Source organism: Fringilla coelebs, assembly GCF_963513975.1.
Source record: "Fringilla coelebs genome assembly, chromosome: 6".
Lineage (NCBI taxonomy): Eukaryota > Metazoa > Chordata > Aves > Passeriformes > Fringillidae > Fringilla > Fringilla coelebs.
Genome location: NC_140034.1, coordinates 52,799,798 through 52,823,408, shown reverse-complemented (window position 1 = coordinate 52,823,408; position 23,611 = coordinate 52,799,798). Strand labels below are relative to the sequence as shown.

Genomic DNA, 23,611 nt, shown 5'->3' with positions numbered 1-23,611 from the left:
ATTTGCCCAATGATCCTGGCTCAGTGGAAGACCTTCTCTGTTCTGGATTTTTGTCATCCCTGGTGACATCCAGACAGAACAAACATAGCGAGAGGGGGACTAAAAGTCAATGGAAAATTACCAGGCTAATTTTGTTTGCTGTGCCTGATTTGGAGACAGAGGAGGAAATTTCTAGGAGTACACATGAAAACAGTGTTGATCCTTTGTGTGCTTTTAGAGTTGATCCTCATCTCAGTTAATTCTGCAGGGCAGGACAAAGGGCCTCATCATCTGCAGCCATGGGAGAAACCTGGATGGGGACCAAATAATGGGAATAATACCTTGCTTGTAGGTAAGCTCTTTCAAATAATCATCTCTTGAGTGCTTTTGAGAGAACATCACTGGAATAAATTATATTATCTGCCCCAATTATATCATCTGCCCCTTAAAGCTGTAAACACCTGAACAGGCTGACCAATGTTTTCCCTTCCTGGGCTGTGTCCTGGCAGATGGGAGAGCTACAGGCACCAAATCCTGGTAGAGAAGAGGGTTACAGAATGGAATTGTTTAGGTTGAAAAAGATCTTTAAGATCATAGTGTCCAACTGTTATCAACCATATTTGAACCAACAAGAGAGTTTGTGAGGAAGAAACAGCCTCAGGGAGAATAATAATTGAGGACGATTTAACAAAAATATCCCCTTTATACCCCCTGGTTCCTGTGAGAAAAGCTTCAAGCAGCTTCCTGAGGAAAGCTCTGCAGAATCAGCCTTCAAACATGTTTTTCTCTCTCATTTATCTGATTAATTTACTTTCATTAGGAAAACCAACCATGTTCTCCTTTATATATCCAGTTTCTGTGAATCACAGACTACAGCTCCAGGATTTCTGTGTTTATTCTCAGAAGTCACTCAGCTTTTAGCTCACTCTCCCAAAATAGTGTTTTCCCTTTTCCTGAAGGTAATTCAGGGAATCAGCAAAACATCTAAACAGGGGGACCTGAGGGTGGGGGTTTTCTTTCCTAGTGCTCAGTAACTGCAAATTCTAGTCTAGTCTGGAAACATGGAAGAGGAAACCTCATCCTCTTTGTGGATCAGTTCTCCAGGATGGATATATGGATTTTAAATGGTCCTGCAGATAAATACAGTGATGGGAATGAGTGGGTGGTGAAAATGGAAAAAAAAAAGGCTAAGAAGAGTAATTTAGGGAAACTTAGGGGTTTTAATTAGGAGTGAAGTAATAGAGATTGTGATGGGATGAAATGAAGAGAGAAGGAATCAACACCAGCAGTGACGGGACAAGGGGAAATGGCTTCAGTCAGACAGAAGGCAGGGTTAAATGGGATACTGGGAAGAAATCCTTGGCTCCAAGGATGGTAAGGCCCTGGTACAAGTTGCTCAGAGAAGCTGTGTCCGCTCCGTCCCTGGAAGTGTCCAAGGCCAGGCTGCATGGGGCTTGGAGCAACCTGGTCCAGCACTAATCCCAGCCTTACCCCCAAGGATCTGCCACTGCCCAGGACTGGGACAGAACTAAGCACATCCAAGCTGGCGTCTTCCTGGGATGTGTCTGAGCTGCAGTCAAGGGTTTCTGGGTTTTGTGGGATTCACATCAACACACACACACAGCCCAAGCTCTTGAAGCCTTTATTACAGGAAGGACAAACAGGGATCTTCTGCCTTGCTTGGCTCCTCTGGGATGAGCAGCACAGTCCCAAGGGAGCTGCAGGAAGCTGAGGAGGGAGCTGCTCTGTGGGAACACGACAGAGGTCACTGGCACTACCTTGGATGGGTGTCTGTCTCTGCTAGTCACCCCACAGAAGATCATAAGTCCTTCTAGGGCCACCATGAGGGTCTCAGCTAGAAGGTGAGTGAGCTTGTGAGTAGGTGTAAGGGGAGTGGATTAGGGATCCTGTTGGGGTCCAGCCAGCTGTGTCTGCACTGGATGCTCCCCAGCTGCTGGCAGAACTGGGGATGCTGGCCAGTGCCATGGGCAGGTTCTGTACAGGGCTGAGGACCTGTGGCCTGGGGGCTTTAAAGTCCTGTCCTTGGAGCAGTGGGAGGTCACAGCTCGGCCCCACAGAGCAGGGCAGCTGGGAGCTGCCACGGCCCTGAGCTGTGGTGCCTGTGGGGGTGCCTGTGGGCTGTTCCCAAGGGTTTCTCCTGGGAAATCAAGAGGTTGAAACCTAGATGGGAATTGGGTGTTAGGAGACACTGCCTTCTGCATGTGCTCCTTGCACAGAGCAGCCCGAGAGGCCACAGAGGCACGAGGAGCACTGACAAGCAAACCCACCCTTCATCTGGCAGCTTCTGGGGTAGAACAGCCTGGCACTGGGATTCCCACCTCCACTGCAGGACCCTGAACGTGGACATACACCAAGCTAAACTTCCCTGGAAGCAGAATTTGAGACATCATTCCCAGAAAACTCATCACATGAGATCTTTCGAGTCCTACTTGGCCATAAAGAGCAGTGATGCCTTCATGGGTGTGCCCTGCTGCACCTGCACCTTTGGCTGGAGAAACTGGGATGCCCAGTCTGGTTACGGGGGTGGCTCCTCCAGCAGGCCAAGCAGGTTACAAAAGTCACACTCATTCCAGACAGGCATCTGCTGTCAGCAGCCACGTGCCCCATCTGCACCTGCAGAATGCACATTGTCCTACATTATCCCCTCACCAGTAAGCCACAATTTTAAAGGATAAATGCACAGCAATTTCATGGCTCCCTGTGCAAGTCGACCTCTTCCTGTGGCACAAAGTGCTGCCTGTTGCTTAGGAACAATCTATATCCTACTAAAATGAAGATGTGCTCTCTCCAAAGAGTTTTTTACACAATGGGTGTTTGCCTCGCTCAGACACTGACCCATCTCCTGCATAAACCATGGGGTGAAGTCTTTGTGCTCCAAATGTAGCGCTGGACACCTACTACACCCAGCCATGATTCGGGATATAGGGATATGGCCTAGCCATGGTTTGGGATGTGGGGCTATGCAAACCCAATCCCTCGAGGTCCCCTGGCTAAGGTAACCTGGACTGCAAAGCTATCTTGTCCGAGGCCCCGGTGGGAGCATCTGCCAGGGTGGAGCAGGTGTTGAAGCGGGAAGCCTTGCAGGACATGCTCCTGGAGCTCTGCTTCTTGCGGTAGAAGTAGCTGCTGAGGTGGAACCAGAACTTGTCGTGGAGGGAGGCGTAGATGAAGGGGTTGTAGCAGGCAGAGCTCATGGCAATCAGGTGGCACGAGACCTGGATGACGTTGACGTACCTCTTGTCCAGGATGGTGAACTCTTCGTCGATGTCCCGGATGAAGTTGACCACCTGCAGAGGCAGCCAGCAGATGGCAAAGCAGACCACGGAGATGGTGAGCACCCGGAAGGTCTTGTGCTTGGTCCTGGTCCACTTGTCCTGGCAGTGATAGGCGGCGCCCGGCACGTTCCTCCTGCGCAGGTGGTAGGTGATGGCACAGAAGGAGATGGACACGGCCAGCAGCGGGAGCATGTAGGAGAGCAGCAGCATCAGGCACGAATACAGCAGCCGCTCCCTCTCCTCGTGCTTCCAGAACTCCTCGCAGATGATCATGTCGTGGCCGATGGCGTTGAGGTCCAAGTAGTGGGTGTGCAGCGAGGTGGGCACGGAGGCCACGATGGAGAGCAGCCAGATGCAGGCCACGAGGCAGACGCAGGCCCTGCGGCTGATCCGCCTGCGGATCGGGTACGCCACCACCACGTAGCGGTCGATGGCAATGGCCGTGAGGGACAGCACCGACACGAAGACGGTGGCGGCCTGCAGCAGGGTGACAAAGTGGCACATGAACATGCCGAAGAGCCAGCCCCGCTCCTCGAAGGCGTAGGACACGGTGAGGGGGACGCAGGCCAGGCACATGATGAAGTCGGCCACCGCCAGGTTCCCGATCAGGAAGTTGGTGGTGCAGTGCAGCTTCTTGGTGAGGGCGATGAGGAGGATGAGAAAGAGGTTCCCGATGCACGCCACCACCACCAGCGTGGCGTAGAGCGGGATGAAGAGTGGCTTCAGCTCCAGCAGCAGGTCCAGGCCTGTGAAGATCAGGGCTGAGTCGTTGTGCCAGGAGTCATTGGGCAGCTGAGCCATGGGAGCCCCTGTGGCTGATGCAGCTTCTCACAACTCAAAGTCAAACGCAGATGAGCCTGTGAGCTCTGGAGGGGACGTAAATACATTTTGGTTGAACTTCTGGGCAGAAGGACCTGTCCCGAGTCTGGGCCTTTTGCACAGCCCTGTGCTGAGGCACTGGCTGGATTAAATGACTTCCTTAAGAGTGAAAATGCCCTGTGACAGACACAGAGGAGCTCTGGTATGGAGGAGAGCTGGCAAGCTACCTGAGAAATAGTGAAGGAGCCAGCACAGATCTGTGGGGAGCTGACAGCTTGGGGCAGCAGGACCTAAAAATCAGCTTGAGAAACCTCATGGAGAGTTTCCACCTGGGAGCTGAGCTGACTTAAGGCAGAAAAAAAAAGACACTCCTGCATTTCTTGCTTTTTATTTTTCCCAGTTAATCCCACCCTGACCCACCAGATCCATGCCTCCTGGCTGGGCAGGGAAAGGAGCATCCTTTCCACCCCCTGCACTCCTGTGTCTCTCCCAGCCAGCCCACCCCACCCCAACCCATCCCTCTGGGCTCTTTTATCCCCTTGGTTATATCTTCATCGCCCATGGAGCTTTGGCTTCTCCTGTCTTTCCCTGTGGCAGCTGTGATGGGAGGGAAGGAGGGAGTGCCTGGCTCCCTTGGCATCTCCACAAACCCACCCAGGGCGAATGAGGTAAAATGTATTCCAGCAGAAAGTATATGGAAATTAAGAGTTTCCCTCCAGGACCCTCCTTTCAAGCCCCACACTCTCAAAAATTATTGTTTGGTCCCCCTTACTGGGATCTGGACAGTCTTTTCCCCCCAGTGGAGAGTCAAATCAGCATTAATTAAGAAACCCTTGTAATTAACCGAGGGATATTGAGGTTTTCTACATCCCAGCTGCACTCACCGCACGCTGTGATACCACAGCTCCAGGTCCCCGTGCCCTGCCTGGGGCAGGAGCACAAAATCCATCAGGAAACTTGCAGCTGAGGAGCTGAAATGCTCATTAACTTACAGAATGAAAATTCTGAAGCTCAATTAAATTCTTTAATTCTGCTTCGTGTACCCACGAGAGTCAAACCAGCCCTTCTGTCCTTCCCCAGGGTCCTGCTCCCTCTCCGATAAATGCTGAATTCACACCGCGGCTCTGGCGGGGGTTTGGGGGATCCAGGGTGTGGCTGCGGGACCCCCTGTCCCGGTCCGGAGCTCTTACCTGCCGAGGGGTCCGGGGTGCTCGGGGCCGGGAGCCGCTCGCTGCCCGCCGATGTTCCCGTGAGGATGAGGAGGAGCGTTCCCTTCGCAGGGTGTTCACCGAGAGACTCCGGCACAGCCGATCTCAGCCGGGTTTTTGTGGTGTGGGGCTTTTGTTGTCTTGCTTTGTCTTTCTTTATTTTTTTTTTCCCCGCTGCCTGAGCCTTTCGGTCCCGGAGGAACAGGACGTTCCCACCCACGGCGCTCGGTGTTCCAGGTACCCGGGGGGACGCGCACATCCCACCGCAGGTGGAGCCGCATCCCGCCCCCCGGCCCGGCGGGGAGCACCGGGGGGCTGCGGGGAGCCCCTCCCTCGCCCTCGGGGCCGGATCCAGACACATTCTCCCGGCAGGAAAGGAGGGGAAGGCGCGGAGAGGACGGGCGGGCGGGCGCAGGGACCCCGCGGAGCTCCTGAAGTCGGCAGCGCCCGCCCCGTCGGGGGGTCCCGGCCCGGGGGCGAGGGAAGAGGGGGGGAAAGTGGGGTGAGGACAGAGTGGGGTGAGGGTGGCCCAGCCCTAGGGTGATAGGCACCCAGCCCCGGGGTGCTGGTGGCCCAGCTGGGGGGGGGGCAAGTGTAGGATGGGGTGAGGGCGGTCCAGCCATTGTGAATTGCCCCAAATGAGAAATGGTACCAGGGTCAGCCTTACTTAAATAAGGGAAAATTATAAATAATGATAGTCCACTGGTATTTTGGGGGGATAAGAGGAATGGAAATTCGCCGAGCAGTCACAGAAAATTGAGAGTTTTGGTGCAAGAGGGTGATTAATTTATCCCAATCTGATGGAGCTGGGCTGGTTAATAAAGCTGGCTGAGCCGATCAAGAGGAGACTGCTCACCCCTGCCGAATAATCAGCAGGAAGAAAATCATCTTTGTCTCCATATCAGTGCCTGACGAGAGCTGCTGTTAATTTTAAAGAGCAGAACAATCAGATTAGGAGAGCCAGAGGCTGGTTTGAGAGGAGAGCTGGGCTTTGGAGCCGACTGCAGGATGATGAGTCCACCCCAAGGCAGGCACGGGCTCCATCCCCGCCTGGATGCGCCATGGCCAGGGTGACCCGGCTGCAGCACTGGGAGCCCTTCTCTCTGCACAGGCTCATCCTGGAAAAACCTTCTTTGACATCATCTTTGCTGCTTCCAGAGCCTGCAGAATAAACCACTCTTATTCACAGAGCTCGTATTGCCCCACCCCAGGTCCTGGCTCAGGGGTACAAGGACGGGTTGAAAGCTGCAGCCCACCCTGATGGTTGAGCTGGAGGTGCTGGAGACCCCTCCTGTGGCATCCTGGTGTCCCTCCCATCCTGTACAGATCATGGACAGGAATCAGTTTGCTGTGATTTTTATTTTCCATGTCACCAGGGTGAATTTTAGAAATAACCGGAGATCCCTGAGACCCTGTCAATCCCAAAGGAGGATGGAATATTTAATGGCCATAAGCTGAAGGAGGGAAGGTTTGGGGTGGATAGTGGGAAAAAATTCTTCCCTGTGAGGGTGCTGAGGTCTTGGCACAGGGTGCCCAGAGAAGCTGTGGCTGCCCCATCCCTGGCAGTGTCCAAGGCCAGGCTGGACAAGGCTTGGAGCAGCCTGGCATAGTGGAAGTTGTCCCTGCCCATAGCACAGAGCGGAACTGGATGAGCTTTGAGGTCACTTCCAACCCCAGACTATCCTGGAATTCTGTGATTCTCAGCAGCACCACAGGGTGCTACCAGCTCATGCTTCTGTGAGATCGATTCCTTTGGCCCAAGCTTGTGGAAAACCACATTTTTTTCCTGCTTGGATAGTGGAAGCCTTTCCTTGCTGCCTACAGTGCTCTGTCAGCCCTGCCCTCCCCTCGCTCTGACAAGGCAGCAGGTGAATTGTGTTAGGTGCTTTATTCTGCCCCATTTTGAAAGCAAACCCCTGCCAGGCTGGGGCTGTATCACCACACGGACTCTCCACTGGCTTCCAGGGGTGCAGAAATGCTGTTTCATGCAGAGAAAAAGGTAAAATAATGTCTTTAAAAGGTACAAAGGGGTAGGGGGCTGCTGTTTCCTCTGTGATTTAGTTATTTATCCTGCCTGAAAGTCATTCCCTGTATCTGCCTGTGCTTCATGGTCTGGACCTGATGCCAGCAGACACTGCAGCTGCAGATCTGCCTGTGCCTCTGAGGATGGGCCCCTTCTCTGTCCCTGAGATGTCACTGATGTCTCCTCTGGGTTAAATTGTTAAAAACAGGCTGCCCAGGGCAAGGGTAGAGTCCCCAGCCCGGGGGGCATTTTAAAGCCATGTGGCTGTGGCACTTGGGGACACGGGTGGGCTCAGCTGTGCTGGGCTTGGATTTGATGTTCCCAGAGGGTTTTTCCAACCTCAACAATTCCCCCTCTGTGGGAGTTATTTCCACACATAGGAAAATTGGTGTTGCTGTAGAAGCAAAACCCACCCCTAGTGAGGCTGTTGCTTTTATCAGCAAGAGTTGCTTTGGTGCAGAGGAGCTCAGCAGCCTGTTTTTCCCAAAATAAACCCCAATATTGGCAGGTAAAGCCCATGCTACTCAAATCATGTGTGCCATCACCAAGTGCAACGATGCTGCTCGGACACATCACACTCCTATTCACAGTTTCAGTGATTTTGTAAAGAAGATTTTAAAGTTTTTTAATGGTGATTTAAGTACAGACCCACCCCAAGTCTATATTCTTGGTTATAATTTAATTATATACAATTATATTTATGTAACTATATTTAATATATATGGGAGGGGAAAAAAGTTAACTCTACATAAAGAATTCATTTAAGGAAATTATTGCTCAGCCTTTGCAATTATCTGTTGGATTTCCTTTTGCCCCACATGTTTCCACAGAGGAGGTCAGAGAATCTTGGAATGGTTATTATTTTTACAAGTGAAATGATAAGAGCTGTTCCCTCAGGTCCCTTCTCCAAAGGAAATGCCTGGTAATGTGGATGTGGAATTATTTCAGCACAGCTCTTTTGGGTACATTTCTTCCTCAAATATGTTTAAGAACAGATAAGATAATACAAAGCATCCTCATAGTGCTTGTTACCCATAAGAAGAATTTTATTGACTGGGAAATAGGCTGGGGACAGAGAAATTGCTGCTTTCTGTCTCTGCACAAACCATTTCTGGGAACAGCTCAGAGTTCTGCATCTTTGTCACAGCTTTGTTACATCAGGTAAGAGAGATTTGCACAAGGACACAGACTTAACATAACAGAGGACAGTTAAAGGATAAATTAAAAGGGACATTTAATGAGCAAACCAGCCAGACACGTGGCTTGCAAGTTGTGCATCACTGGCACTCAGATGAATCACCCCTTTCCTCAAGGTTTAAAAACCAAGGGATTGTTTTAATGGAGAATTCTGAGTGTGACTTTTCTGGGAGGTGAGTCTGGGGTGGGAGTTACACCGGCAAAGCTGATGGTAGGAACAACCTCTGAGTTGTGATGTGGTGACTGAGAGCAGTGCTTCTTTTTGGGCACAGAGACAGGAAACTGGGAGGCTCCAGCAAAAATTTACTCCTAAAAAAGTATTTTCAAACAGGTACATAAACGAACACGGCAAGAATCCGGTGAGGATTAACTCCTAGAACCACAATTTCCCCTAAGAGGCTCTGACAGACTGTGCTGCTTTCCTCTACCGACCCCCAGTGTTGGTGCCGAGGCAGAACACACAGATCAGCAAAAAATCAGCACAATATCACAGATTCTTGGATTAGTAAAAGGAAATAACCCTTTGAAGAGTTAAGCAGGGTGAAAAAAACAATTAAATAGTAAATATATTTCAAGTCAGAGAATTCTATGCAATTCTGTGATGAAAACAAATTGTAGCCTCTCTGGCTACACTCTTGGTTTCCCAAGACAGAATCTCATCTGATTTTTTTCTGGAGAGGCTGGAGAGGTACAAAACGAGCAACAAGAGGAAAAATACTCCCCCTACAGTCTGTAATAGAGATTTTGGGCAATAAAGTGGGATATTAGGGGGTACATTACAGAGATGAATGTGAAATAGCTCCAATGTCAATGACACCATCAATTTATTGACTGCAGTGAGAGCTTCCCTCAGGGTCCCAAATTCACAGAGGTGGGAAATATCCATCTTCTTCCTGGCACAGCCTGGGGCCAAGTCACACTGAGACAGTGAAGATCTGGAGAAAACACCAAAGGGGATTTGGCAGGAGAGGATAAAAATGCCCAGCTGAGTAATGAAAAGGTAAAAGACAGGACCAAAGTGATTCAGTGTTTTCTCTGCTCTATTCTAAACTGTGATGTTTTCTGGTGCTTCTCCACAACTGCTGTTGTTGTTGTTGTTATTGTTTAATATATCTCCTGATGGATTCCAAACAATCCACATCCAGGCTGGAATGATGAGGTGGCTGCAGGCTGGAGAAGACCCATGTGAGGTTTTGGTTCAGCCACGTCACAGGCGTTCCCTCTCGTCCCTACCAGTGCCAGCCGCTGTCTGCGGAGCTCCAGAGCTGGGATTCCCTGTGTTGGGGGTTCTTTCTTTTAAAAATTACTTTTTCAATTACTAATCATTTGCTCTGTGCCCCCTTCCTGCTATTCTTATGGCTGGGTACATCTTCCTGGGGGCTGGGACACGAGGCAGCCCAGGCACGGCCGGGAGCTCTCACTGCTCCGCAGCCGGAGGCTCCTCCTCAGCCTCCGGCTTCTCTGGCTGTGACTCCGGCGGGATGAGGCACTGCACCTCCTCGGAGCTGATGGCCACTTTGTCAGGCTGCAGCCAGCGCTTCAGGTGCTCCAGCGTGCTGGGGACAGCAAAGGGACACCGTGAGACCAGGGACTGACAGAGCCGCACGGGAACACACAGGAGAAGCGACAGGAAAAGGCTCCACAGGCAATTCCTGCCCCTCTGCGGGTATTCCTGTTCCCACAGGTGAGGTCTGGCATGGGATGGCTCCTGGTGCCAGAGGGACAAGCAGAATCTGTCATTGTCCAAAGCCATTCCCTGCAGGTGGGCCTTTGAAACTGTGGTTAGAACAGGCTTTATGCTCTGCTTTCTCTCAGTGTAAAGGACCTGCACTGCAGCCCTTTAGGCCTTTACACACCTGAGGTTCTCCTCTGTCTCCGTAGCCAAAGACTCCAACTCCATCAGACAGAGGGAGGGGTTAGATGGGATATTGGGAAGAATTCCTTCCCTGTGAGGGTGCTGAGGGCCTGGCACAGGGTACCCAGAGAAGCTGTGGCTGCCCCATCACTGGAAATGTTGCAAGCCAGGCTGGATGGGGTTTGGAGCATCCTGGGCTAGTAGAAGGTGTCCCTGCCCAGGGCAGGTGGGTGGAACTGGATGGGCCTTAAGGTCTCTTCCAGCCCAAACCAATCTGTGATTCCAGGAGTTTCCAGCTTTCTGGGCTGGAAGTAAAAAACCTCTTGCTCAAACAAACCAAACCCCCCAACTGCCTCTTGGTGATGAAGATCAGGAAATATGGGGGGGAGAGGGAAGTGAACAAAACCAAAGCTGGAAGAATATCTCAAAATGTGAGAGCATTAATAGCACTGGAAGGTTAAAAAAACAATATAATCCTAACAGTCTAACATCATAATTCAGTGCACTTAAAAGTTAAGGCTTGTTTAATTACATCAGTGCCTGAGATTCAAGACTTCAGCACCATTCAGGAGTGACCTCCAACTTCAGAGCTGAATTCTAGGCATGAAATTTTTTCACAGATAACATCATCACGCTTTAAAAACAGTAGAAAGAGCCCATAAAAGCTTGGTTTTAAATATAAATTGCATTGAAGTTAACTGGGGACCAAAGAAACCCTCTGAAACCTCCTTATAAACAGGGATTACTTTTCATAGTTCTGGCTTAAGCAGATTTTCTTGAAGGGAGAGAAATAATCTTCTTATCATCCAGAAGCAATCATGGACAATGTCAGCTGAGAAATGAGGAATTTGGAGAGCATTCCATGTGATTGGGAATGGGAGATTGCTTAGGGAAAGGGCTCCCATCTTACTTCTGACATCATCTGTGAGAGGGCAGTGGAGGAGAGAGCAGAAGCACTGTAAGAGAGGCAGGGAAGGGAAATCTCATCCCAGGACTGGCACCAACCCCAAATCCCCATCTGAGACACACTGGACATTCCTTCCTCTGCTCCATTCCTTCCCTACCCCATGGTTGAGGAGGGAAATAATTGAGTTAGGTCCCAGCTGCTTCTGTGCAGCCTGAGGGATGCAAAGATCAGAAAAGAGCACTGGAAGCTCAAACCCTACATACTCTGTGTTCCCTCTGGCACAACCCCAATGGGCATTCCCAGAGTGCTGCAGGAACCCTGTGGCAGCCTCTCTGTGTAATTTCTGTGTGATGTCCTGACAAAACCTTCTTCTAGTTTTTAAGGGGTAAATGGTGGCCTCTTCCCACCTAGTTGCTCTTTACCTCTCGTCAGCATCGTGGCCCTCGACGTAACATTCTGCCTCAAACTTCTCCTGCAGGAACCTGTCCCAGCATTCCTTCTTGGCCTGGGACAGTGTGCGCAGCATGTCCTTGGAAGTCACCTCCTGGGACAAGCCTTTGATCCTCATCAGTCTTCTCTCTGTCAGGAGAACAGGGGATTTTGTTATTCTGGAAGGAGAGAAGGATCTGGACTTCTATATCAAAAAGTAAGTTAAATTAACTTTTCAAGACTAATTTCTATTTTAAAAGTAATTTCCCCCCTGTATTTCAAGCCTGCCTGGCTTTCTTTCCTATATATACACAAGATGATGTTTTTCAGGTGATGCTTCTGAAGGAAATAAGGTTTGTGCAATCAGCCAGCTCTGCCTGTTTGGGGTTTTAATAACTTTCACACTTAATGCTCAGCTTCCATGAAATCACACAGGATGGCACAGATCTCACAGGCACTGAGTTCCCACAATTTCCATGCAAATTGGAAAATAAATCACTCTCATTGCCCTACTTGGTGCACTGTGAAACAGCAACAAAGGCACGATGAAAGTTCTGGCAGAAATAAAAGCTTAAAAAGCCACTTCTGCCACCTGTTCTGTTGCTGTGTGCAGTCTCCTACTTATTGTGGAGGGTAAAAAACATTTTTTTCAGCTTTTGCTTTATAAAAAGTTCCTTTCTGTGCAAGAGATGAAGAAGCTCTGACTGAGCTTCACCTCTCCACTGCTGCACTTGGAAGAAAATGAGTCAGATTCTGTGTATTTAAGCTGGGAGACTTTTTGACCACAGCACCGGCACCACAAAAACAGAGCTGTCACCAGACAGACACTCACCCAGGGATGCTAAATACACCTCTGAGTCGTTCAGGGGTGCCCAGGGCTTCAGGGCAGGCTGGGAAGAGCCACCCGATCCGCTGCCCTCGGCGTAGGAATCCATGAAGGAGTCTGTGAAAGCATCGCCGGCGTCCTTGTGCTCGGGATGTGGCAGACAGGAGCAGATCTCGGCCCAGAGGTCCTCGCTGGACCTGGTTACCACGGAGTCCACGCTCTCGATCATCCTCATCGTGGGATCCTGGCACGGGGGGAACAAACGGTGAGCACCGAGCCGCCCGCCCAGGCCTCCGCCGCCCCCCTCCCTCTGCCCAAGTCACGCCAGCGGACATTCCAGGGAATTCTCATCCCACCAGGACTCCCGGCCGCCCTGCAGGGAGCGATGTCCCCGCGGCTGCCCGTGAGGCGGAGGGGCCGCCCCGCTCCCGCACCCACCGCCCGCGCTCCGGGCACCGCGGCAGCTCCGCCCGCACCTCTCCGGCCCTGGGCCCGGCCAATCACCGCCGCCACCGGCCCCGGCTCTGACCAATCACCGCGCGCCACCGGCGGAGCGGGGCCTCCCATTGGTTCGCAGGGTGGGGGACGCTGACTGCGCCGCGCCGCCATGTTGGCAGAGGGCGGAAGTTGTGGCGGGCGGCGCAGGCGAGCGCGGTGTGACAGCCTTGCGGCGCTGCCGCCCCCGCCGCCGTTCGGTGGGGCCGGGATGCGCTCCAGCGGCACACGGGGAGCTCCGGCGGGGCTCTGAACCCCCTCTCTCCGCAGGCCGCTGCCGTGTCCGTGGGATGAGCCAGCTGCCGTGCGGCGCCGTGCTGGCACTCATGGGGCTGCTCTTCGCCAGGACCATGGCCTGGACATCCAGCGGGAAAACGCACGCGGAGCTGGTCAACAACCTCTACAGTGAGTGCCGGCAGCATCCCTTGGAATGTCAGTGCACGGATATTTAATGTCTGTCTATGGATATTTAGTGTCACGCCGTGTGACGCTGCTCACTCGGAAGGGTTGGGGTTAATGTTCCTGAATTTCGGCATTTGCCCCAGCCTGAACTCCGGCTATTTATAGCTGGAAACAAGGTGTTATGCCAGGAGGGACAGGAGCGCCTCTCCACACCTTCCGTCCCTGCCTCTGGAAGCGTGTGGAGCCCGTTAGAGTGCTGCAGCCCGGTGTTCGAGCCCGGCGGTGCTCGGAATGTCCCGCACATCCAAGCTGTGCCTCCAGCTCTGCCCGAGGGCTGGAATGGTGCCCCGTGCTCCCGCTCCGCTCAGGACAGCGGGCTGGAACACGCACAAAAATAGCTGTAAACTTCCCCAGAATTCCCACAGAAAGGTGTGAAGGGATGTTGGATGTCTCTGCGGCCGTGGCGCTTGAGTTCATCGCTGAAACCTGAAGCGGAGTCTCCATTTCCTGCCGTGAAACGAGACTCCGGTTCACTCCCGTTACACTTGGCAGTGCCAAAGGCGCTGTGGCTGCAGGTGGCCACCCTCTGGAGATAGGCTGGTGGCTGGGCCCCAGCAGGAATGGGAAAGGGTGTCCTTCTATCAGTGTTTGGTTTGCTGTCTATCTCAGATCCCTCATGAATACCCCCAGATCCATGAACTACCTGAAGTGTGCTTCCCCTTTCAAATCTCTTCTTGCTGGAATGCCCAGGATTTCAGTCCTGTATGTCTCTTTTTTCCTTCTTTCCCAGAAAAAGGGATCATTAAGTCTCAGAGAGTCTTTGATGTGCTGTTGGCTACGGACAGAGGTCACTACATCAAGTATTTTCCATACATGGACTCTCCTCAATCCATTGGTGAGTCACTTCTGGCAAAACATCTGCTGTCAGCAGGGCACACGATGCCTTGGCAGGTGCTCCATGGTTGTGTTGTGGAATCCTTATTCCTGGAAGTGTCCAAGGCCAGGTTGGATGGGCCTTGGAGTAACCTGGTTTAAGGGAAGGTGTCCCCGCCCGTGGCAGGGACTGGGACTGGATGAGCTTTAAGGTCCCTTCCAATCCAAATCATCCTGTGATTCTGTGACAGGAGGCACGTGTTTTCCTATTTTGGGGGGAAGAATTAGGAACTGTTCCCATTGGGAATTTTATTCCTTGTCAAATGACTTGTGTCACCCGTTTCCTTTTAGGCTACAAGGCTACGATCAGCGCCCCACACATGGTAAGGTGAAAACTCCTCACTTTCAACAGTAATGGAGGGAATTATTATTTCTCTTTTTATATTTAATTTTTCTTCAAGTAGAAAACTGAAACATCCCATGGACATGATTATCCTGCTTGTTTCTTTAGGGATTTTTCTTCTGTAGAGGAGTTTCCCCTATAGTCTTTCAGTTGCTTTAAAAGTGTGCTTAGATGGGAATTCCATGATGCCCCTTTTTTTGCATGAGACCTTTTCTCCTGCTGTTTCACATCTAATTCCTGAGCCACTGCCTAAATGATGTCCTGCAAAAAATCTTCCAGGTCTGACACTTGAGTTTTGCTCTGGAAGTGTCAGGCACGAGGCCAGGTGTGCCGTGATTAAATCAGAAAACAAGAAGAAGTGTTGGAAGACGAGACTAACCCCGGGATGTTTCCCTCTTCCTTGTCCTGGGTGTCCCTGCAGCACGCCCACGCGCTGGAGCTGCTCAAGGATCAGCTGGTGGAAGGTGCCAAGGCGCTGGATGTGGGATCTGGGAGCGGATACCTCACCGCGTGCTTCGCCAGGATGGTGAGCTCACGGCATTGTATTCCCAGCCTGGAAAGCACATCCCTTAATTAGCTGGTATAACTAGGACTGCTCAGCCCTAAAACCAAGGAAGGGGCATAGGGCTTGCACCTCCTCTTCAGAACCTCTGCTCTGGAGTTTCTTCCTGGAGATTTCCCATTTCCTACTGAAACTTGCCCTGTCTCTTCCATATGGGAAGCATCAGGTGTTTGACTGAAGTTCTTTCCAGACTGGCCCGACGGGAAAAGCTGTGGGTGTGGAGCACATCAAGGAGCTGGTGCACGAATCCATCCGGAACGTCCAAGAGGATGATCCCACGCTGCTCAGCTCCGGCCGCGTGAAGCTTGTGGGTGAGCTCCCTGCAGTCCCAGGGTTTTCCCCGTGGCTCTGCTCCTCGCAGTCCTTCCAGCTTGTGTTGATGCTTTGAGTTGTTATGACACAACCCAAGTGTTCCCTGGGTGTTTTCCCTCTGCAGTTGGAGACGGCAGGCAGGGATACCCCGAGGAGGCTCCTTATGACGCCATCCACGTGGGAGCGGCCGCAGCCACCGTCCCCAAGGAGGTAAGAGAGGTCATGCTGGGTGTCCCTCGAGAAAATGAGGGAACCACTGCAAGCGTATCTTCTGTCACAACCTTCACAACGCTGCTTTTTCCCATTGTGGGGGTTTTTTTTGCCTCTGCTGACTGGGGTTTCTCGGTGCTGCAGCTGCTGAAGGAGCTGAAGCCGGGCGGACGGCTGATCGTGCCCGTGGGCCCCGAGGGGGCGAACCAGGTGCTGATGCAGTATGACAAGACCAGCGACGGGCACATCGTGGAGACCCAGCTCATGGGAGTCATCTACGTCCCTCTCACAGACAAGGAGAAGCAGTGGCCTCGGTAAAACCTGCTCTTCCCTGAGGAACACGCTTTCCTCACCCTCTGAGCTTGCTCTCCTTGGCTTTGCTGACTGAGTCCTGGATCCCTGGCAGATGCTGTTTGTGGAAAAAAAAAAAGGAGAGAACAGCTTGGCAAAGCAGGGGGTATTTTCTGTTCGATAGAGCTTGCAGAGTTTTATTTCCTCTTTTTCTGGAGCCTGTGTGTGTATTTAAATTCCCTGTGATGCTGGCACAGAACTGAAGGAGTAGTAACTGTTGGCTTTCCTTTGCCTCAGGGATGACCTCTGACACGTGGATGGATATCTCTAAAGGCACCTCAGAAAGCTCATGAGAGGGACTTAGGCCTGTAGATGGTCAGTATGGTTTTGCTTTTTAATGGAAATTTCATCAATGGATAAAGGGAAGTTCTGCTTCAGAGGAGCTCGTTCTGGAGGGATGGAGAACAGGGACAGGACCAGGGGAGGCTCTTGGAGGCCATGGCAGCTTCCAGGGAGTGGATCCAGACAACTCCAGCTTTCCTCTCTGATAAACTCTAGATAACATCAGATCACAGAGAATTCTGACAGCAGACAGGAATACCTAAAGCTTCACTAAAACCACTTTAATAACAACTACTCTGCCTAATGCTTGGCGAAAATAAGTCGCAATTAGTGTCTTGGAGCAGCAATGTACCCTGACTTGTCAGTTTTAAAATAATGGGAGTGTGTTCTCTTCCTGCCTGCACCAACTAATTTAACGATGGGCAGCAACATTGGATTTTGAGGGTATGAAAAATGCTCGGTTTTTTTCTGTTTGGAGTTTTGAAAACTACTCATTTCTGGACTTCACCCTTTTTGGAGTGGCAAAAAATGTGCATTGCTTGGCTCTTCTGATTGGGGTTATAAAAAATGCTCATGTTTCGGCTTTTCCCTGATGCGTCCCTCCCGCAGGCGGTGACTGAGGAGGCTCACACGGGGCAGGCGGGCTGTGGTGAGGCTCGAGGGTCATTTGTGGAGCAGTTCTGAGGGGGTAAACTGCTGGGAGGTAAATAAATAAATAATTAAAAAATAAATAAATAAAGGGGGCTCCCGCTCCTCCATCGCCTCCGCCTCACGACGCGCTGAGGGGGGGGGGGGGGGAGGCGGGAACGGGACGGGGGCACTGGGGGCGTGGCCTGGCGGGGCCGGACCGCGCTGATTGGTCCGCGCCGCCCGGCGCAGCGCGATGCGTCACGGCGTGCAGCGCGCGGTGTGGCTGGCGTGGGTGCGCGCGGCGGGGATCGGGGTCCGGCCGCCGCCGCCGCCGCCCCGCGGGGACATGGCCGAGCCGGGACCCGGCCCCAGGCCCAGCCCCAGCCGAGCCCGGGAGGAGGAGCCGGGCCCCGCCGGCAAGGAGGAGGCGGCGCCGGCCCCCAAGAAGCGGCGGCTGGCGGGCGGCGAACGGTACGTGCCGCCGCCGCGGAAGCTGAACCCCGGCGTGAGCTTCGGCGCCGAGCACTTCGCCGAGACCTCGTACTACTTCGAGGGCGGCCTGCGCAAGGTGCGCCCCTACTACTTCGACTTCCGCACCTACTGCAAGGGGCGCTGGGTGGGCCGCAGCCTCCTGCACGTCTTCGGCACCGAGTTCCGAGCGCACCCCCTCGCCTATTACCGTGCCGCCGCCCGCGCCGGCCGCCTGCGCCTCAACGAGGAGCCCGTGCGCGACCTGGACATCGTGCTCAAGGTGGGCGGGCCCCGGGGTGGGCGCTCTCGGCGGGATCGTGGGCTGGGGGCAGAGCCCGTCCTGCCCCAAGCCGTGAGCATCACCCCATGAGCGGTGTGGTCAGATAACACGGGGCCGGAAGTTGGATTCGATAATCCTGATGGGTTCCTTTCAATTCGAAATATTTTACGGTTCTGTGAACCCTGTGGAGGGGTTGAAAGGGAAATCGGGGCTCTCGGGGAATCCCTGCCCCACTGGATTCGGGAATGTGTGAATCCTACAGCCCCAGACGTGCCCCACGGCTTCCTTGGCCCTTAGGAATGGGTATACCCTATGGGCAGGTGATCGGATTTACATGGTGACACACACACGTGTTATCCTGAATCCGGGATCCCAGGAGAAAGGGGCTTTAATTCTTCTCCCACAATGTCAAGTCCCTGTTGTTTGTGCCGGGTGGGTGGTTGCACGATTCAGGCTGATTGTCCATACCCCTTCCAGAACAACGACTTCATCAGGAACACGGTGCATCGGCACGAGCCGCCGGTCACTGCCCAGCCCATCCGCATCCTGGCGGAGGACGAGGAGGTGGTGGTGGTGGACAAGCCCTCGTCCCTGCCCGTGCACCCCTGCGGCAGGTTCCGGCACAACACGGTCATCTTCATCCTGGGCAAGGAGCACGGCCTGCGGGAGCTGCACACCCTGCACCGCCTGGACCGCATGACCTCGGGCGTGCTCATGTTCGCCAAGACCGCGGCTGTGTCCAAGCGTATCGACGAGCAGGTCCGGCAGAGGCAGGTGAGGGCTGGGAGATGCTGCTGTGCTCCACAGTCAGCCAGGGTTGGTCTCTAGATGAGCTTGAGTTCCCCAGGCAAGTCATGGCTGTGTTGCTGTTCTTATCTGTTGGTGCTTCTAGTCCCTAATAGGGTGAAGAGAGAGTAAAAATTGAGTTTGGTAATACTGGATTGGAAGGGAGCTCCTAAAAAATTTAACTGAATTTGGTAGTCCTAGCGGGATAATATTATAATGAAAACCCTAAAAATTTAACTGGTTTTGCTGGTATCAGATTGGAAGGGATCTCCTAAAAATTTAGTTCAATGTGGTAATTTAATTTAATTTAGTAATATTGGATTAAAAGGGATCTCCTACAAATTTGGTTTAATTTGGTAATATTTAATTGTAAAGGGTCTCCTAAAACTTTAATTGATTTTGGTAATTTTAGGTTGGAAGTTATCTTCTAAAAATTTAAATTATTTCAGTAATACTGGGTTGAAGTGGATCATCTTTCTTACGGCATCATCCCACAGAACTCTGCAAACTTACCGGGATCATGCAGACCAGTTAGAGATGAGATTTATTTGTCGGTGGATATATGTCAACTACCCACCACTTCTGTAACTTTAAAATTCCCATTTTTCCAGAGTCTCTTGATCCAAACAGAGCTTCTTCCTGGATTGGCTTCAGGGCTGTTAGCCAAAGGCTGTGGAGAGATGGCTCCTGAATTTAAAACAAGGCAAATAGGCCAGGCCTTTCTGTTCTCGGTTTCCCAACTAGCTGAGGAAAATGTTAGGGGAAATTTGGCTTTAAGTAGCTGATGGCATTTTTTTCCCTTTCCTGTTGTAATAAAATGCCACCTCGGGATGTATTTTATTGAGGGGAGAGGGAGGAGCAGCAAGGCCAGAGCTTGGGTGTGTTTCCTGAGCCTTCCTCTTGTGTCTCCTGGCAGCTGGAGAAGGAGTACGTCTGCCGGGTGGTGGGGGAGTTCCCGGAGCACGAGGTGGTCTGTGAGGAGCCCATCCTGGTGGTTTCCTACAAGGTGGGCGTGTGCCGCGTGGATGCCAAGGGGAAGCCCTGCCAAACGCTCTTCCAGCGGCTCAGCTACAACGGCAGCAGCAGCGTGGTGAGGTGCCTGCCGCGCACGGGCCGCACGCACCAGATCCGCGTGCACCTGCAGTTCCTGGGACACCCCATCGTCAACGACCCCATCTACAACATGGAGGCCTGGGGCCCGGACAGGGGCAAGGGCGGGAAGATCGGCAAGACGGATGAGGAGCTGCTGAAGGCGCTGGTAGAGGAGCATCGTTCCAAACAGAGCCTGGAGGTCTTGGGTATTGGGGAGGAGGACTTGAACTGCGCTGGTGAAAGTAAAGACTGTGGGAATTCAGGTGACTGCGCAAAGTCTGCGGAGGCTGATCCTGTAAATGGGAGTTCCTGCCCTGCTGAGGACAGGAAGGATCCTGAGAAGAATGACATAGCAGCTTGTCCGCTGAACTCTGATACCAACCTGGAAACGCTTGATAAGGACAAAGAGCTCAGTTTGTGTGGGAATCAGGATGGGCAAGGGGCGGAGAAGGGTTGGGAAGAGAAGGACCCTTTGTGTGTGGAGTGCAGGATGAGCAGGCGGGACCCCTCTCCCAAGGAGCTGGTGATGTTCCTGCACGCCCTGCGCTACAAGGGCGCCGACTTTGAGTACTGCTCCAGCATGCCCGAGTGGGCCATGGAGGACTGGCAGGAGTGACCAGGACACCCAGTACCTGCAGACCCTGCTGGCCGGGACAGCAGCATGCAGAGACCAAAGATTGCCTTTGCATTGTGGTTGAGGTGAACAAAGTGTGCCTTGGGCTGGGCTGGGAGGGATCAGAGGGGCTGGAGAACTATCCTGCTTCCCACAGGTGCTATGAAAGATGAGCAGGGAAGCGAGGCTAAAACAGGAGTTTTATGCTGCCCTTCAGTGAACTGGCACTTGAGGGCAGCAAGGACTGAACTCTGCTAGGCACAGGCAGCTTTGCCTTCACCTCAATGGATTCTGGATCAATTATCCACATGGATAATGAAATGTATGCACTAAAAGTCAAAAACTTATTTTTCTTCCAGCCTGCTGTGTTCCTGTGTCTTACAGTAAGAGCTGCTGGTTGTCATGTCATAAAAAATCGTGGTTTTATTGTATTTTATTGTCAGATTGATTTCAAAATGACAAGATTACTCCTGAGAACACTGTGAGGTAAAACCAGGACACTGTGATCTGTTTTGTGCCTGCTGTTTGTCAGCAAGATCCACTTGCCTTTGAAATTACCAACATTCATTCAAATAATTACTTAAGTTAGTAGTTCTGGGTGCAGGTATTGGGCCTGGTTTTGGAGGTACTGTTCCCCAGATTTTGTCTTGGAGAGATTTTTTTTAATATCACTTCAGTGTGACAGTCAGCTTTCAAGAAAAACAAAAGCGGTTTCATGAAGCAGAACACTTCTTTTAAAATAATTTTATATGAATGATTAATATCACCATAGTTCTTACTTTCATTAGTGTTTACACAGTTGATTCTTGGCTTCTGGGAGGGTTTTTATATTAGTTTTGGAGATCTCAGGTTGGCCAGCCCACAGGAATTAGTATTTTCGTCCTAAAAATCACTTGATATCACCAGGGTCAGGGCATAACTACCAAATCACAGTAAACCATTGCTTGCTTCCAGTAGCCCACAGGAGCCAAGTGATGTCTTTCTCTGCTGGATCGTGCAGCTGATGTTGAGTATTTCCATAAAAATTCACTCAGGTTTGCTCTTCCACATCCTGCCAATGGTTTCATGATTCTAATTTGATTCCAGATATTTAGAGAGGTGATGCTAAGAATCAGCGTTGGCCAATTTTTTGATGCATTGGAATACACCTTTCATGGAAATAAATGGAACTTGGGCACCTTCAGTGTTTAAAAAGGGTGGCTGGAACTCTCACTGGATTTTCATGCAGGGGAATGGGGGTAGATTTAGGGAATGCAGTTAAATTAGATTTTCATGTGTCTCACATTATGCTGGGGGGTTTTTTGGTAAGAAATTTTTGTTACAAAAAAAAAAAAAAAGGCTCTGTCAGAGATTTTCCTGACTGACATTGGGGCCAAAGGGCCTGGTGAGGAACTGGAGCTCAGCACTGCTTTTTCCCCTTTATCTGGAATAATGGCTGCTACTGGCAACTTTTAATTTCCTGGTCAAGAAACCCCTGGGCTTCTGTTTCCAAGATTCTTTGAACTATGAAGATTTAGGATTTATTTCAGAAGGATACTACCTTTATTTTATTTTATTTTATTTTATTTTATTTTATTTTATACTTTATACTTTATACTTTATACTTTATACTTTATACTTTATACTTTATTTCATTTTTTATTGTTTTATTATATTATATTTTTAATTTTTTATTTTATTTTTTTAATTTTAAAATTTTTATTTTAGTCAAAACCATGTTTGATGTTTTGTTAGCTGGGAAGATATTGCTCTTGGAGATGTCGTGTGATAAATTCCCATCCGAGATGAGGTAAATACTGGGTCCTCCTGGTTGTTGGCATAAAATTTTCCATACCAAGTGTAGGTTCTGGAAGAATTCCTTTCCTTAGTACACCTTTACTTGGACATGCCTTGACAGTGCTGGGTTAGCTTTGGACTTGATCCTTACAGTCCTGTAATTCTGTCTTTATCAGGAGAATGTCTATCTCACTGTGCTAAAGCACTTTTCCATACAAATAAACCCTCCTGGCAAGCTTCCCTGTGCCTTGGCCTCTCCCTATGCAGGACTGGCTGGAATCAGCCCCTGAGCACTCACCTTCCACGCAGTAAGGAAGTGTGCTGCTTGTCCAGTTGTGCTTTATAGTGTGGTTGGGAATCTTTTGTAAGGCTGCACCATTGTGATCTGGCCACTCTGCCCAGGACTGGGTATGATCTAATTTCCAGAAGGATTTAAGTGTGGTTAAAACTGTGGCAGCATGTGCAGGGAGGGCTCAGAGCTGTCACAGCAGAGGTGGGAGATGTCCCTTCTCCTGGAAGCTCTGAGTTTCACTAACTTCTAATTCCAGGCATCTAATTCCAGATTTGTTTTTTTTTTTTTTTTTTCAAAGTGAACCATGGATGGTTTAGGCAGAGAGGAAAAGTTTTCCTGTATCTTGTGAATACACTCATTTATGCTTTTTAAATTGCCATAACTTGATGGAAGACAAAGCAGTAATTATCTGAAGAGAACTTGATGTCATTTTCTGTGAGGGGCTGGGACCTTAAAGCCCATCCAGTCCCACTCCCCTGCCATGGGCAGGGACAACTTCCACTATCCCAGACTGCTCCAAGCCCTGTCCAAGCTGGCCTTGGACACTTCCAGAGATCCAGGGGCAGCCTCAGCTTCTCTGGGCAACCTGTGACAGAGGCACCTCACCCTTCCAGAAAAGGATTTCTTCCCAATATCTCCTTTTTTCCAGTTCAGAGCCATTCCCCCTTGTCCAAAGTCCATCTCTTGGAGCCCCTTTAGGCACTGGAGGGGGCTCTAAGGGTTCCCTGGAGCCTTCTCCTTTCCAGGCTGAACAACCCCAACTCTCTCAGCCTTTCCTCATTGGACAGATCTTCCATCCCTCTAATTCTTACTCAGAGCTTTCACGAAGGACCCAGCCAGCCCTAATAGGATGTTTTGTTGGGATCCCAGAGGAGGTTGAGATTAAAAGGGATTTGTTCCCAGTGTCACAGCTGGAAGCTCTGCAGCAGAGCTGTGCTCTGAGGAAGGAGGTAAGTCAGGATACTCCATGGAGAGGCACCACAGGAAGCTGGATACTGGGTGAGACCCTTCAGTCCCTCGGGACACTCTGTCTTGACTGTGACCCCTAAATTCCATAGGACACTATTCTGGGTGGCCCCTAGATCCCTCATTACACTCCCTGGCTGTGACCCCTAGAATCTTTGGGACACACTATCCTGCCTTGTGACCCTGAATCCCTCAGGATGCTCTGTCGTGTCCGTCCTGGGCAGCGCCTCCGCTTTTCCCCATAGGGCCGAAGGGAGAGGAGGGAGGGAGAGGTCC

At 51.2% G+C, this 23,611-nt stretch overlaps 4 protein-coding genes across 7 annotated transcripts; 2 read left to right on the top strand and 2 right to left on the bottom strand.

The window, feature by feature from the left end:
• Positions 1–2,990: 2,990 nt before the first annotated feature.
• Positions 2,991–4,076, bottom strand: LOC311155011 (prolactin-releasing peptide receptor-like; the record flags this gene model as incomplete). Its single annotated transcript, XM_084207894.1, has 1 exon — positions 2,991–4,076. The coding sequence occupies one exon, from the start codon at positions 4,074–4,076 to the stop codon at positions 2,991–2,993; it is 1,086 nt and encodes a 361-aa protein (XP_084064020.1).
• A 4,307-nt stretch (positions 4,077–8,383) lies between these two features.
• Positions 8,384–13,025, bottom strand: CCDC32 (coiled-coil domain containing 32). 4 transcript variants are annotated; one of them, XM_084207759.1, is made up of 4 exons: positions 13,016–13,025; positions 12,546–12,783; positions 11,707–11,863; positions 8,384–10,078 (listed from the first exon to the last, which is right to left on the bottom strand). In XM_084207759.1, exons 2-4 carry the CDS (start codon positions 12,772–12,774, stop codon positions 9,940–9,942), a joined length of 525 nt encoding a protein of 174 aa, XP_084063885.1. In that variant the 5' UTR covers positions 12,775–12,783; positions 13,016–13,025; the 3' UTR covers positions 8,384–9,939. The 4 variants fall into 4 exon arrangements, with proteins under 4 accessions (XP_084063885.1, XP_084063884.1, XP_084063883.1 ...); XM_084207758.1 differs by lacking the exon at positions 13,016–13,025 and adding an exon at positions 12,978–13,013; XM_084207757.1 differs by lacking the exon at positions 13,016–13,025 and adding an exon at positions 12,896–13,004.
• A 140-nt stretch (positions 13,026–13,165) lies between these two features.
• LOC311154618 (protein-L-isoaspartate(D-aspartate) O-methyltransferase-like) lies at positions 13,166–17,130 on the top strand. Its single transcript, XM_084207270.1, has 8 exons — positions 13,166–13,439; positions 14,227–14,331; positions 14,661–14,692; positions 15,134–15,238; positions 15,465–15,585; positions 15,711–15,796; positions 15,941–16,110; positions 16,385–17,130. The coding sequence occupies exons 1-8, from the start codon at positions 13,325–13,327 to the stop codon at positions 16,395–16,397; spliced, it is 747 nt and encodes a 248-aa protein (XP_084063396.1). The 5' UTR covers positions 13,166–13,324; the 3' UTR covers positions 16,398–17,130.
• A 182-nt stretch (positions 17,131–17,312) lies between these two features.
• RPUSD2 (RNA pseudouridine synthase domain containing 2) lies at positions 17,313–20,946 on the top strand (the record flags this gene model as incomplete). The annotated part of the gene is made up of 3 exons (XM_084207096.1): positions 17,313–17,810; positions 18,288–18,584; positions 19,513–20,946. The coding sequence occupies 3 exons, from the start codon at positions 17,313–17,315 to the stop codon at positions 20,302–20,304; spliced, it is 1,587 nt and encodes a 528-aa protein (XP_084063222.1). The 3' UTR covers positions 20,305–20,946.
• Positions 20,947–23,611: the final 2,665 nt, after the last annotated feature.